General features: G+C 38.2%; 2 protein-coding genes across 2 annotated transcripts in view; both read right to left on the reverse strand.

The window, feature by feature from the left end:
• Positions 1 to 10619, reverse strand: part of LOC306880369 (sterile alpha motif domain-containing protein 5-like) — a gene marked incomplete at both ends in the record, with an annotated part of 65808 nt that extends 55189 nt beyond the window's left edge. The window contains one exon of the mRNA XM_079433864.1: positions 10116 to 10619. Within this exon, the coding sequence (XP_079289990.1) occupies positions 10116 to 10619 (504 nt within the window). The remainder of the gene's footprint in view (positions 1 to 10115) is intronic.
• Positions 1 to 13941, reverse strand: part of LOC306879751 (enhancer of rudimentary homolog) — a 1222178-nt gene that overhangs the window by 178384 nt on the left and 1029853 nt on the right. The gene's annotated exons all lie outside the window — the stretch shown is intronic.

A 13941-nucleotide genomic window follows, 5' to 3' on the forward strand; every position in this document is an offset into this window, starting at 1 on the left:
TTAGCAGATCACAGATGAATATTGTCATCATTCTGCTATGAATTGAAACGGTGTCAAAAAGGTACCAAGCTGAAACAATGAGAGCTATGGAAGAAAAACTAAACTGGATTTGATTGATTTAATAAAGTAAATTAGATATATATGAGACAGCAGAACTGTCAAATTAGCTCTGCTTTCTGCGATGCCTGCAAAATAATCAATATTTCATGCACAGAAATTCCGATAAAGTCTACACACATTCCAGTCTAATATTGTGGAACTCTCTTATAATGCACATAAGCACACCCCTAAACAGGATGCAAAAATCAAAACCAACTGTTGTTGGTAAATTTAAATGTCAGTGGAAAACAGAATAAGCTGAATTGTGTGCTTTTAGTGCAGAGTGTTCTCGCATAATGTGGCAGAAGTATGTATGTGTATGTGTGAAGAGTATGTATGTGTATGTGTGTGTGTTCAGTGGACAGTGTCCTTTGGCAGTCCGTAAGAATTAAAGTGAGCACCCAAACTATCACACAAACAGAGACATACAGAGATGCACAACAAGCAAACAGCACCACAGGCCCTGCTCAACCCTTCATAAAACACCAAAACCCTATTACTACAACAAAATTTTAGAAAACAAAAATGTAGGAAGTCATTTTACTGTGAAAGTTCTGGGAAATGATAATATCACTAAATTAATGATAGAAATAGAAATTGTTGGACTGTTAAAATCCACAAACAACCAGACCATTCACAATCCCAGTACAAAAACTACCACTAAATGTTGCCATGGCAACCGACATCCCAATCCTATTTCATCTGTCCTCCCTCGTTTTCTGTACGCTGAACAGAATCTGTCTGCAAATCAGCAGTCATCGTAGCACTTGTCAAAAATCAACGAAAGGTGCATATGGATTTAGAATTCAATTTGCAGTAAAAAAAGGCACAACTCCGTGAGCAGACAAGCACGCACAGACCTACTCACAAACCTTAATGTGGACCTTAATGGTATAATAGGGATTAAAGCTGAATAAATGTGTCCTGTGCAGACCCTGTCAAAGAGCATTATAAATCACAGGTAATTAGATGCCATCAACCCCCATTTTCCTCTCTTTGGTGGAATGCGTTTATGTAAATGTCACCATGGAAACATAAGGAAGTCTCAAAGAATTCCAAACAGGTGGGAAGAATGTTCAGCAATAATGGAGAAAGAAAACCGGCCTCTCTACCTTTCATCTCACACACTCATGCTGTAAAAGGTCACATTAACGGTACAGTAATCAACTGAACCTAATGGTTTTAACAAACAGCAAGAGAAAAAAATATGCTCTTATGCACTTATTCTCAAACACTTCTTCTGTCATTCCATTTATTTACATGCACTCTACTCGTTTTCTTCTTTTGTGTGTCTATGTGTGCTGCGCTAATAACTTAATGTGCACCAACACAAAAATCTCCCAATTGGGCCATTCTTTGACATGTTATATGATTAGGGATGGGTATCGTTAAGGTTTTAACGGTATTACTACTCTTATCGATACTGCTTATCGATCCGGTACTTTAACGGTATTCTTATCGGTACTTTTTGTTTTACTTTGTTTCTTTGTTCATATTCTTACAGTATCTTATCTTATGTATATAAAACACTAAACATGCCTGCACTTCATCAATTTGTAAATGCACCAGTGTGCAGGTATTTTTAGTGTTATATACATAAGATAAGATACAGTAACAACATGAACAAAGAAACAAAGTAAAACAAACTGACAAATACAATAAAACAAACACACAAACGAAATGAAATAAACAGTGCTTTCATTTTTCCATGAAGTTCTACTAATATTAATGTTCAGGTAAGTAATAGTTACAAAAGTAATCAAATGTAAATGAGCACTGCATAGTTTTCACTGTATGTACTGATAGATTTATGTTTATTAAAGCTATAACGTTGTTCAGATTAAGAGCTGTGGGTGATTTTCTCTTTGAATTTTGTTCTTTGATTAACATTGATGGCTCAAGCTCCAGTCTGACACTTTAAGACAATATACTGACACGCATCGGATTTTCTCCCAACTGTTCTCGTCCACTTAAAACATAAAAGTGAAGACTCTCATAACCGGCCATTTTGACACATTGTATGTGTATTTTTTGGCATATTTGTGTGTGTTATTTCGACGCGCCCGAAGCTCAAAGTGTACTTTGCTTGTTCGTTTTGGAGCACGCCGCCGCGCAGGCACACGCGCACACACACATTTCAGCCTGGGGAACAGCAGATTGTACTTTCAACGTTTTACTATCAAATATGTCCTGCAATGTAGCAACAGTAAAGACGGCATTTTATAACAATCACTGATTGAGCTGATTCAGATGTTAAGTTTTGATTCGGAGGAACGAATCCGCGCCGCTATGAAGGGAAGGGAGTTGTGCTAGAAGAAATGCGGCTATAATCCTTGGAAGCCAAAATCGAAAAAAAAAAAATACTTGGCTTAATATAACAGCCATAGGAAAGTGTGAGCAGATGTTTGAATAGTTGGTTCTCTCTTCTATCATAATTAAACAGGACTTTCATGTTGCGTGTGTTGAAGCTCCTCCGCGTGAGCGCGATCTGGCTTCTGAATTGCGCATAGCAAAAATGCATCATAGACAAATGTTTGAATATTATTGCACATAAAAACAGCTGGCGACATATATATATATAGAGGGAGAGGGAGAGGGAGAGGGAGAGAGAGAGAGAGAGAGAGAGAGAGAGAGAGAGAGAGAGAGAGAGAGAGAGAGAGAGAGAGAGAGAGAGAGAGAGAGAAACAATAAATGTATGTGTGTTTTCTTAACTTCTCCAATACCGACAGAAGTACCGATAACGTCAGAGCTTATCGATACTCCGGTCTTTCATAATTTAGCCCCGAGACCGATTTAATACCGAGTTTAGGTACCCATCCCTATATATGATGCCTGGAGATTCATTGTTAACACACAAAATTAATGTGTTTGTCACATGTTGTAAACAGTAAATGCAGCTATGCCCATTGGGATATACAGTATGGTGCGTTATTTTAGTGTATTGATGGATATCATTCCGCCACATGCTGATTTGCAGTGTTATCATAAACTGCACTCTTACAACAACCAGTATTAGAGGCCAATTTGACTAAAAATCAACAAACAATTGAGCTGTTAAGCAAAATAATGCAAATAAAAAACTCAAAGAGGCTGCAACATAATTGACCCTCTGCGAAGCCTTCATTACTGTTGCTGTGTCTGACAAGCCATAACGCTCTCAAGCCCCACATCATGTTCTCACACTGTGAAAAATCACTCCTGTGGCGGCCCGAGAGGGATTTTTTTAAATTATACGAATCTGCAGAGGTGGGCAAACTACGGGCGTTTTCATCCAGGCCGTGAGGCAATTGGTCCAAAATAGCTAATTTGATGCAATATCAGTAAAATCCAATAGATGGTATTAGCCTGTAGTGTATATAACTCTGATTTACACCGTAGCACCGCTCATACATGGCCACCGGAGCTGATCGCGGCCACTCGAGTCACCAGCTACGCCATGGCACGTTTCAAAAGCGGCCGCTCCACTAAAGATATGCGCCTATTCTATTTTTGATGGTTCAAGCCGCACAGCAAATACAAAATAAAAAGTCAAAATATATACCCTACAACACTGGCACAATTGTAAATAAGTTGCTTGTTTTAAAAAAATGCTTAAAATGCTCTGTAGACTTTCCAGTATCGGAAAAAATGCCAGCGCTATCCTCCTGTTCACGGGTACTGTAATTTTGTGGGGAAAACATGGAAATAATTTGTAATTTTATCTTGACAAGATATGCTTTCTTCTTCTGTTTTCCACACACATTTTTATGAAAATGGATATACTGTTTTTTTCTATGTCATGAAGTGCTCATAAAAATAGGTAGAGATGGTTCAACACTAGAACTGCCACGTATGTACAAGTATATACAGTACAGTAGTAAATGAGTATCAATTAAAAAAAAAAAAAAAATCAAAGCTTCATTTGTCATAAACATTATGCGGCCCCTCACTTAATGTGGAAAACTTGATGTGGCCCTCGAGTCAAAAAGTTTGTCCACCCCTGAAGCAGCGCCTCAGTCCAAGTGACACGAGAACCGATCATCTCTTTCCTCGTTATAGCATGAAATAAACATGAATGAACGTCAGAAGGTATTTTGTTTAGACTGCGGAAAGAGGTCAATACGCACCATTTTTCAGGTTCAATTCCACCAATGTTAATGTACTCTCCAGTCTGGTTTGTTTGTCGGACAAAAATGGCAGATTTAGCATTATGATTGGTCAGGTCACCTGCCAATCAAACTCCCTGCAAAGGGTCAATCAGTGGCCACATCAGTTTATAAGACCAGTGAAACACAAATCATCCATACACTATAGTCATACATAAGTTATAATCTTTTATAGAACAGCTCATGCTATGTTAACTATTTTGAGGATTTTACCTCATTTATGCTCAAAACTACTTGCTTGATTTTAGTGCCTTTCATGTGGAGAAACAGCACCAATTTCAACTGATTGATGTAAAAATGTTGCTAGTGTATGCGCTGATGTGCATTTATAAATTTAGTTGTTTTCCCGCAACATTTATATATTATTTTTCATCTTTTGTGCACTATTTATCAAGCACTATTTTTCTGACAGAGCAAACACAGTTGACTGTGAACCTCTACGTATCAATTTGTCAGTATTTTTGTTAATGTAAAATCCATATTGGTAATCCAACAATTACGTTCTGCCCATGGCTGAGCACACTGACTGAAGTTGACAGAGCTGTCTAATGGAAGTGAAGCATTGTGGGAGGTCAGTGGGCGAACAGAGGGGACTCTGAAGCCTGTTTCACAAAATCTGATTTCAGAGTTATGAGTTCCATTAACATAACATGGAAATGTTGACACTTACAGAATCAAACTCAATACAATGAACACAAAATGTAATCAAATAATTTAAAGCTGCCATATGCAAGCCCTACAATCACATTTCCCTATGCATCTCTGAACCTTTTCTATTTCTGTGCACTATATTGAAGCCATCGCAACATAACTTGCCTTGAAAGCAACAATATCTGGACTAAAACAAGGGTGTCATCTACGTAATTTTTGAGGTGTGCTAGTGGTAGTAAAACATGACCAAACTCAAAATATCAATAATATGCATTTAGAAAATTGGTATAATGAATTTTAAATTTCATCCGGACATAACTGCTTAGATCAAAACAGGCAGCTCACTGCAGCCCACACCAGTGCAGAACTGGCAAAAGTGCACATAGCAACAAAGGCAAGCACATTTCTGAAACTGAAATTTGGATTGTAACATGGCAGCCAATGATATGCTTTGAATTTCCAATGAACTAATTTTTTTATGGAAAGAGAGTAGCTTTGACATTTTGTTTTACAACAACGCAAAAAAAAAAAAATTGTTTTAAGCAACATATGGTTAAGTGGTAGGAAGAATATTTAGTTGAAAGGAAAACACCTGTGAACAATGTGTCTTAATTTAACAAAAAATAAAAAAAATAAAAGTGATTGTGCCTAAAATCTAATTGGCTCGATTTGAATGGGCATGATGCTTCTGCTGAAAACACAGAAACGGAGAGTCTTTAAATGACTAAAATAAATTGTTTTAGATGTGGATAGGAAATAACTTTTCACAAGGGCATTCGGAATAAGAGTCAGTGTGACTGAGGTTTTTACAATACCTTTATAGCGTTTTCCCACCGGACAAAAAATTATGTGAACCCCTATATTATCTCCATGCAGAGAGCTCAGTTTGAGACAGGCCATGTAAGCTATATAGGCAGTCAGCATGTACCTGATGGTAGATACAGAACATAACCTAATTTTTTAAACAAAATAGTGAAATACATGGGCCATGGGCCAACATTGTGGGTTTATGTCTGTGTGTATTAACGGGTCTATCATGTCAGTAAAACTGATAAGACATCATTAAATAAATAAACCTCTTCTGCAGAAGGAAAGCATTATGGGTATTTATTGCTCCCCTAAGGTCATTTGTGGCGTCATGTAAAGGATTATGGTCTGGCGTGTGAGAGGACGACATTCCACAGCATGTCAAAGGATCTATTAAGAGCTGCAAGCAGACAGTTTTCAAAGATCAGCTATAAACAAAACGACCCCTACTGCACAAGTCATAAAACTACTGTAATCTATTTGTGGATAAACAATCTAATGAGAAGTGAGGAAAGCTAATGCAGAGTTTCAATGGTAATAATTTACAGAATATTATTTTACATGGTTTATTCTACATACAATAAATCAGTATTTGTATGCGAGCAGCAGACATCATTCAGTAAACCACAGATATTTCCTCAAGGATAAGTAAATCATTTGCACTGCAACATGCATTTCAGACACAAAATATCTACAACAGATTCCCACAATCCACTTCACAATGACCATATACAGTAGCCAAGCACTCATGAGGTTGATATGAACTTGAAAATCCATCAAGCTACTTTAAATCAGACATGAGTGTTCCACCCTATGGCGAAATCCAATCTTGAGAGTAACACAAATAGATCATCACTGTTTAAGTTTATTTAGCCTACTGAAACCACACAGGAGCAGTATACAGATCTACCACAGCAATGAAGCTTTGACATAAAACGTCAGCACTACATGCTTCTCAACTCAAAATCACACGGGAACTAAAAACATTACAATTACTTCCCTAATTTAACACCGTAATATATTGTTGTCTCATAAATCAACAATGAATCGAACACTTCACTCAACTGTGCTGTTCATTCTGTCCAAGCATATGTTCATTGAGTGCCTGAGGGACCATATGCTGCGAGCTTATCATTTCAAAGTAAACAGACACATACAAGGAACTTTCTGAACAGACTGCATCAAATGAGCCTTTTGAATACTTTGGTTGACTTGTGAGGATCGGAATCTTGCTCAAATTAGAGGACAATCTACAGTGAACCCAAACAAGCACAATGATGTTGTTACAGTAACAGCTCTCTGGAGGGAAACATCACCAGTGAATAAGGACAATTTTGGTCGAATTCTACTGGATTTCCGCAAGACGTTTGCATCACGTTCTTTAAAGTTCCACCTGGAAACAAAGATGGCATAAAGCCAAACCCCCTCGTGGAAGAAGAAAGCCATCACAATTAGGGCTGTGTATTGGCAAGAATCTGGCGATACGATATGCATCACGATACAGGGGTTGTGATACGATATATTGCGATACTGTAAGCAAGGCGATATATTGGGATATTTCTTATTTTAGGAATAGGATATATATTTTTTAGGAAAGCTGTCATTAAGAACACACCACCATATGCAAACCTTTGCAAAAATAAATAAATAAACAAAAACAGTTTAACCAACACACTGCAGAACACACTGGGATCTGCATTTGCAATAATCAGTTCCTATAACATTCAACATTATTGAACCACTTTTTGTGCAGTACGAGTAAAGGGGGAAATATTCAAGTGCTTGCATGATTCTTCAGTTAAATGCATGTATAAAATGTATTTTATAAAAAGATAAAAATATATATTTATAGACTCTACTTTAAAGGTTCACAGTTTAAGTTTACAATTGTGACATACAATGTCATAACATTTGATCTGAACAAAACATTACATCTGCTTAATGTCCATGAAAAATAAAGTGCTTGCAGAATTCCTAAAGAAAACAAAACAATTGTAAAACAATCAAATAAATACAGATGTTAAACTTTATCAGAACTTTTCAACTTGAATTTCACAGGTTTTTCGGTTTGTATTTATGTTCCGCGTGGAATTGCCGAGACCGCGACGTGAGCACTGCCCCAACTGCACAAAACTCCCCCGAATTACGTGAGAAAGCTGCAGCTGCGCAGCGACTCTACTGCCCGCCACACCCCGTGCAAAGACTTTTCAAAATAAAAAATATTATTAAACAAAAATGTGTTATATTTAAAAGTAAAATTTTAGTAAAGTAAAAAGCACCAGAGGGTTTTAAGGCAGTAAAATTTGACCTGTTCTGACTTCAAATATCCATATTGTCAATGTTATTACTGTCTTGTCTTCAGGGTCTCCATGCATTCTGTGACCTCATAATAACTGATGTCATCAACATTCATGAACCAAACCAATTTTGATACAAGATATTGAACCAAAGCATACATCAACTTCTAAGAACAGGTGGTTGAATGCAGCAAACCATCTGTACAATCCTCAAAACAATGCACATCTCCAACAATCCATTCCAATAAATGGATCAAGAGATGAAGAATCACATGTGGAACAACTACAGCTTCTAATGCGGTCCAGTTTTCTGGAAATTCATTTAGTCATTTTACTACCCAGCTGCTGGGAACTATAAATCACAAGAAAGATGCTTTTTTCCAAAGGGGAAACTGTGGTTCACACTCAAACACCTATTTTTAAAGGCCAGTGATCATATGAGAGCATTAAGTTGTTGTACATCTAAATCCCAGTACTAACTTTAACAAATCCCTCTCATTAAAGGTGCCATAGGTGATTGTCTTCAGAAACATTTTTTTGTTATTCTGTTTGAAAGTCTCTTCACATCCTGATAGCAATCATTAAGTTTAGTGGTCTAAATGTATTTATCTGTATTTATATATTCTGTGGAAGGTGTAGGACCAAGAAATGTTCGTCCAATCAAAATGCTCGGTCCAAGCGTTTTAATTGGCTTTCCTACGTATGTATTTGCATACCTCTGCGCACCCTGTTCGCGCAGACAGGATACGTCATCAGCGCGTTCACACACTCTGTGCAGACAGAGCGAGAATGGCAGGCACACTTCAACAACCTGATCTTCCTTCATGGTATTGTAGTACTTTTTACTAGCTGTGCTATAAAGTTTTCTCACCGGTGAATGACACATGATGTAGCCCAGTGGTTCCCAATTCCAGTGCTCGCGCCCCCCCGCTCTGCATATTTTGCATGTCTCGCTTAGTTAACACACCTGATTCAAATAACCAGCTCCTTAGAAGAGAGCTACGTGCATTAACTGTGTACCGATTGACATACTCCCTACAAAATGTTTATTGCTCCTTACTCCCTCAGAAGAGGAAATCCGTTTAAGTTTATTTCACCTCGGAACATTCATTCACGGATTGCGCTGCGTAGCGTCTTCACACAGACGAAACTTACTAGAGAAGTGTAAGGTAATATACCTCTGTAAATAAATCAAATTTAAATTCACATCTCGCACACTTTAATGCCCTTTGTATGGAACATATGCTTTGAACTGGAATCATGGCGAAATATCTGGTGGTGTCCACTTCGCAGGGCACTTATGACTTATGGTCAAACAGAACAACCGTCGGACGTGATAAGATATAAATATGAAATGTGCAGAGCGGGGAGGGTGTGAGGACTGTAATTGGGAACCGTTGATGTAGCCTATTGTAGTAATTTAATGTTGTCTCTGCATGTATTCTGCTCTTTGTGCGTATATGTGCGTTCAGTGGGCGTGGCTTTGAACTACGATTGCAGGGAGGGTGAAACATTCGCTATCGGTGCTATCAGACTAAAGTTAGCATTTTCCGAATTCTCCTGTTGCACCTTTAAATCTCTATAATAAAGTGTAATGAATACTCAATCTGATACAGGGCTGCAACATTCACACACCCACCCAACCTCTCTGAGGCTCTCTCTCCCTTGATTCTGCATCCACCTTGAACGTCCAGCCTCAGTGCTCAAACACACACACAAAAAGGAGATGGGTCAGGTTTGAATTATCCAGTGTTGAATGTTGGATGTATGCAGTGTGAGAGCATTTCCTGCACAGGCCAATCAATTCTAGCTGACCTACTGATCTCAAAAAGCCATTAGAAACGCAGAGTGCGTCTAAAATCGGTCAGTAGGCTATTGATCATATTTTGGAAACCAGATTAAGGCAATGTTCCAGTCATCAAACCTCCATATCCCTGCATCCAAGCCAGACGGTCCTATACTGTTACCCTCTCCTTCTAATCACACAGCTCCAAGGTTTTATCCTTTTACGGTGCTTGTGTTTCCAACTGAGGCGGTTTACAATCCAAATTTCTGAAAGAGGGGACGCCACGTGGTTTATACCAACGCAGGACAAAAAGTAAACACAGCTACTCACCTTATTAGAGTATGGCTGCTTGGCAAGGTTTATCCCGTCCCTAATCAGTTTATCCCTGATCATGATCTTCAGCTTCAGTTTTGGGTAGACTTCCAGCTCCTTGCGGTTCCCCAGCGTCAGATTCCTGGACGCCCCCATGTACCCCACGCTGCGCGTCGCTCTATCACTGCTCTGCTCGGTCCATGACCTGGAGCCCCGCAGCCTAGGCTCGCATTGCTCTGCCATGCGAATCGTGTATATAGGTGAGACCGGGGGCATCGGCTCCAGGGTGAAATAGAGCCCGGTGGCCGTCTCCTTTTCGTGATCTTTCAACCTTTGCACGGCACCATGAATCCGCTGGCGGTGGTGCGGAATGAACACCCCGATGGCATCCAAGTCCGGGTCTCCGATTTGTTTGCAAACTTCCAAGTCGTCGTATCCGTTATCCACAAAAGCCTCGACATACTGACACAGCTGAAGGGTTTTCAGCCATTCGTAGACAATGTTGGGTCCGTTGGTCATCATTTTGAAAGGTGTTTAAGCGTAAAGGTGCGTTTACCTTTGTGAGCAGGTGACTGACAGCGCGTGCGCCCGCGGTTTACGTGAATATCCCAGTCAAAACGTCTTCATTCAGCATTTCTCTCCACTTTTTGATAGCAAGGGATGTTTAGAAAATATCCACAAGCCCATAAATCTTAAACAGAGGGTGCTGGGCACTTCAGCGTTTATTAATACCGACAATGTCGAGACCCTTCAACTTGACGTTGCCATATACTCCACAACTACCGCCCCCCTTCGCCGCGTTTAAAGAGCCATTCACCGGCAACGATTAGCGTCTAAAGTGGCTATACTGATAATCATCCAGAAAGACTACATTTTCCCCTCGTTTATTTCAACTGTTCGCGCAGTAGTGCCAAGAAGAAACGTGAATATTACGCACCGCGTGAATTTCCAATGCTCTTCTCCAGCGCTCTCATGAGACCGTCCTTCCTTCCCTTGTGTCTGTCAGTACGGCTTAACTCTTTCCCTCTCTGAAGACAAATGAAACCGCGTCTCTCCGGTTTGGAGACGAGCACATGTGGTTTCAGACTTCTTGCCACTATTTGCTGAGCAGCGTAATCGTGCTGGCGGCGAAAAAGATCGGTTTTCTTCAGCGAGGAGACGGTTGGTGAGCAGACACGGTTTGAATCTGGGCACGCGCTGTCAAAACTGTCAGTTTGTCAGAGTTTGGGGTAAACGAAACCCTGGCATGGCGCTTCTTAAAACAAATATGCAGAATTTATTTCCGTATCGTTTTAATCCGAAACTTTGTGACTTTTAGTTTTGGCAAAGCCATGGAAGGTAAATGTAAACGGCAAGCTGCTGTCTGTCTCCTCTCTGCTGCTGGTAGAGGATTTAAATCAGAAGCGATGCTGCACGCGCTGTACACTTTATACTACAGTCTTATGGTGCCCCCTGCCTTGAAATTGGGCAAAATAGATATTTGGGCTAGACAAAAGCCAATGTACACATCAGATTAAGATTGTTAGTCTTTTGCATGCTAAAAAATCTAATTAAATGAAAAACTTAAACGTAAAAACTGTAAACGAAAATGAAAAATGTACAAACGGAAATAAATAAGTTTAGGTTAAAGAACTATTAAAAATGACAAAAGCAAATAACAAAATTACTACACTAAAATAAATAAAAACTAATTTAATTTACAACGGTAGTTGGCAATTGGAGAAAACATTAATATTCATAATAACTAATCCAGGTTGTTTGGGACACTCCTAGTCATTTCAGTGGCAAAAAGTGTCCCAATCGACCTGAATTCACCCCTATAGGTTCATACAAAATGCATACTATTATAATTGTGTGCTCTTTAAAACTGAAAAATGTTTATGCTCTAGTGGATGCTTTTTATTCAATTTATATATTAATTTATATATTTTTTTTTCTTCATTTTGTTGTATCAAATTTTTTATTCCTTTAGCTGAACCAGAGTCGGACGCAGTTTGCTCATTTTTCCTTGTCTTACTACCCCTCCTTGTGGTATTTTATAGTATAACAGCATCCTTTTCATATCTTCTCAGTGCTTTGAGATACTATATCCATATTTATCATAGTACACCTCCATGATCAATAAGGGTGAGTTTAGCAGAAGTGGGACAGATAAGTTTCCTTATGTTTCCCTTTAAAAGTCAGCAGAATGTAACAGTCATTAATAATTTAATTAATAAGAACATTACATCAACAAAGAAGGAAGCAGTTACAATAGAAATATATATATATATATATATATATATATATATATATATATATATATGGAGAAAGAAAAAAGGTACAAGATGTGTATATAATTCTGACAATCATGTCGTTTGCCTGGCATTATTGTAGAGGGCGTGATTAGGCAACATCCAACCAATCACAGCCAACACACTGACAAATAAATATATATGCTCTTCTTAAAGGACTTTATAAAGAATACAAATCCGATATTTACATAAACCTTTTTTGTTCCTTCTTTACATGTTTAATAAAGGTTTTACAAACCATTCTGATCAAGAACCGATTTTACTAACTGGAACCATGAGCCAGACAACACAGCAAAGATTTTTAAATCGTTTTATTTTCCATTGCACAGTAATTTCTATCTACAGAAATTCTAAATTGTTGTGGCAGCAGATAGTCATAAACATCCATGTGAAATTTGCATAAAACTGTACAAGAAATTGGCTACAATGAGAAAATACTGCAACCCACTGATAACCGTTATATTCAGGACAGAAAATGAATGAGGTTCTTCTGCATGTTAAATGTGTAATATTTCAGGTAAGAATGTTCTGTCTGAGACAAATAAAACAATTCACTTAAAGTCAACATGAAACATTACAAAATGAATAAATTAAATTAAATTAAAGCCAAGAAAGCAACAAGAACTTCTTCTCCTTAGTCATGAAAGATTACAAAGGGCAAACAACCAGGTTCACATCAAGAGTGAGTCTGAAACCTCTCTGAAACAGACATGAATGAACTGAAGTTAAATTCTAAAATAAATTCTGCTGGAGTTAGAACACTTTTACTGACATTTACAGCATTACAGTTCAACACGGCTGATTGGATACTTTATCGATTGACAATGACAAAATAGCAACCTAGAACATCAAATATTTCCTGGGAATATCTCATGAGTGCATGAGCCACCATCTTGGAAAACAATTTTTGGTTTTGAATTGCATCAACCATGTCAGGGCCTAAAATGTATTTTCCAACACAGATAATCAAATGTATGGCATTTATATACTGAACCACACTGCGAGAATTTGAAGGAAAAGCTCACTCACTCATGCTGAATTCAAAAATCACCCTGTTGTGTCAATGATGGCATGAACAAACAGACCACACAACAGAAAACAAAGATATGAAGACAAGTAACAGAGCTCAAAATACGTCCTCCTCAAAGCATATATAAAAATAAATTTTAATAATCGATGATTAAAAATATGACAAGGATTTCTATTCAGGGAAATACAGTACTGCAGAGAAAAATACACATTGTACAAATATAATTTAATTAGTTAATCAAGAGAGATGACATACGAGCGAGATATTCAAAATCAAACCCGGTCTTCAGAAACACTATAACACCATGGCATGGGAACACATCTACAGAGAATATAGAGTCCAACACAGAGAAACATTTAGAGTCTGAGAGAGATTGGCTTCGTTTTGTTTTGTTTTTTCCCCCCATTTTTCTTTGTTTGAAGTACGGCATACGAAACACACGAAAGGCAGACTAGCACACAGCCAAAAACATCAGAAAAGTCCTCAACACTGTTACTGGTGAAATATGCAGTGGTACTTC

Source organism: Barbus barbus, assembly GCF_936440315.1.
Source record: "Barbus barbus genome assembly, chromosome: 14".
Taxonomy (NCBI): Eukaryota; Metazoa; Chordata; class Actinopteri; order Cypriniformes; family Cyprinidae; genus Barbus; species Barbus barbus.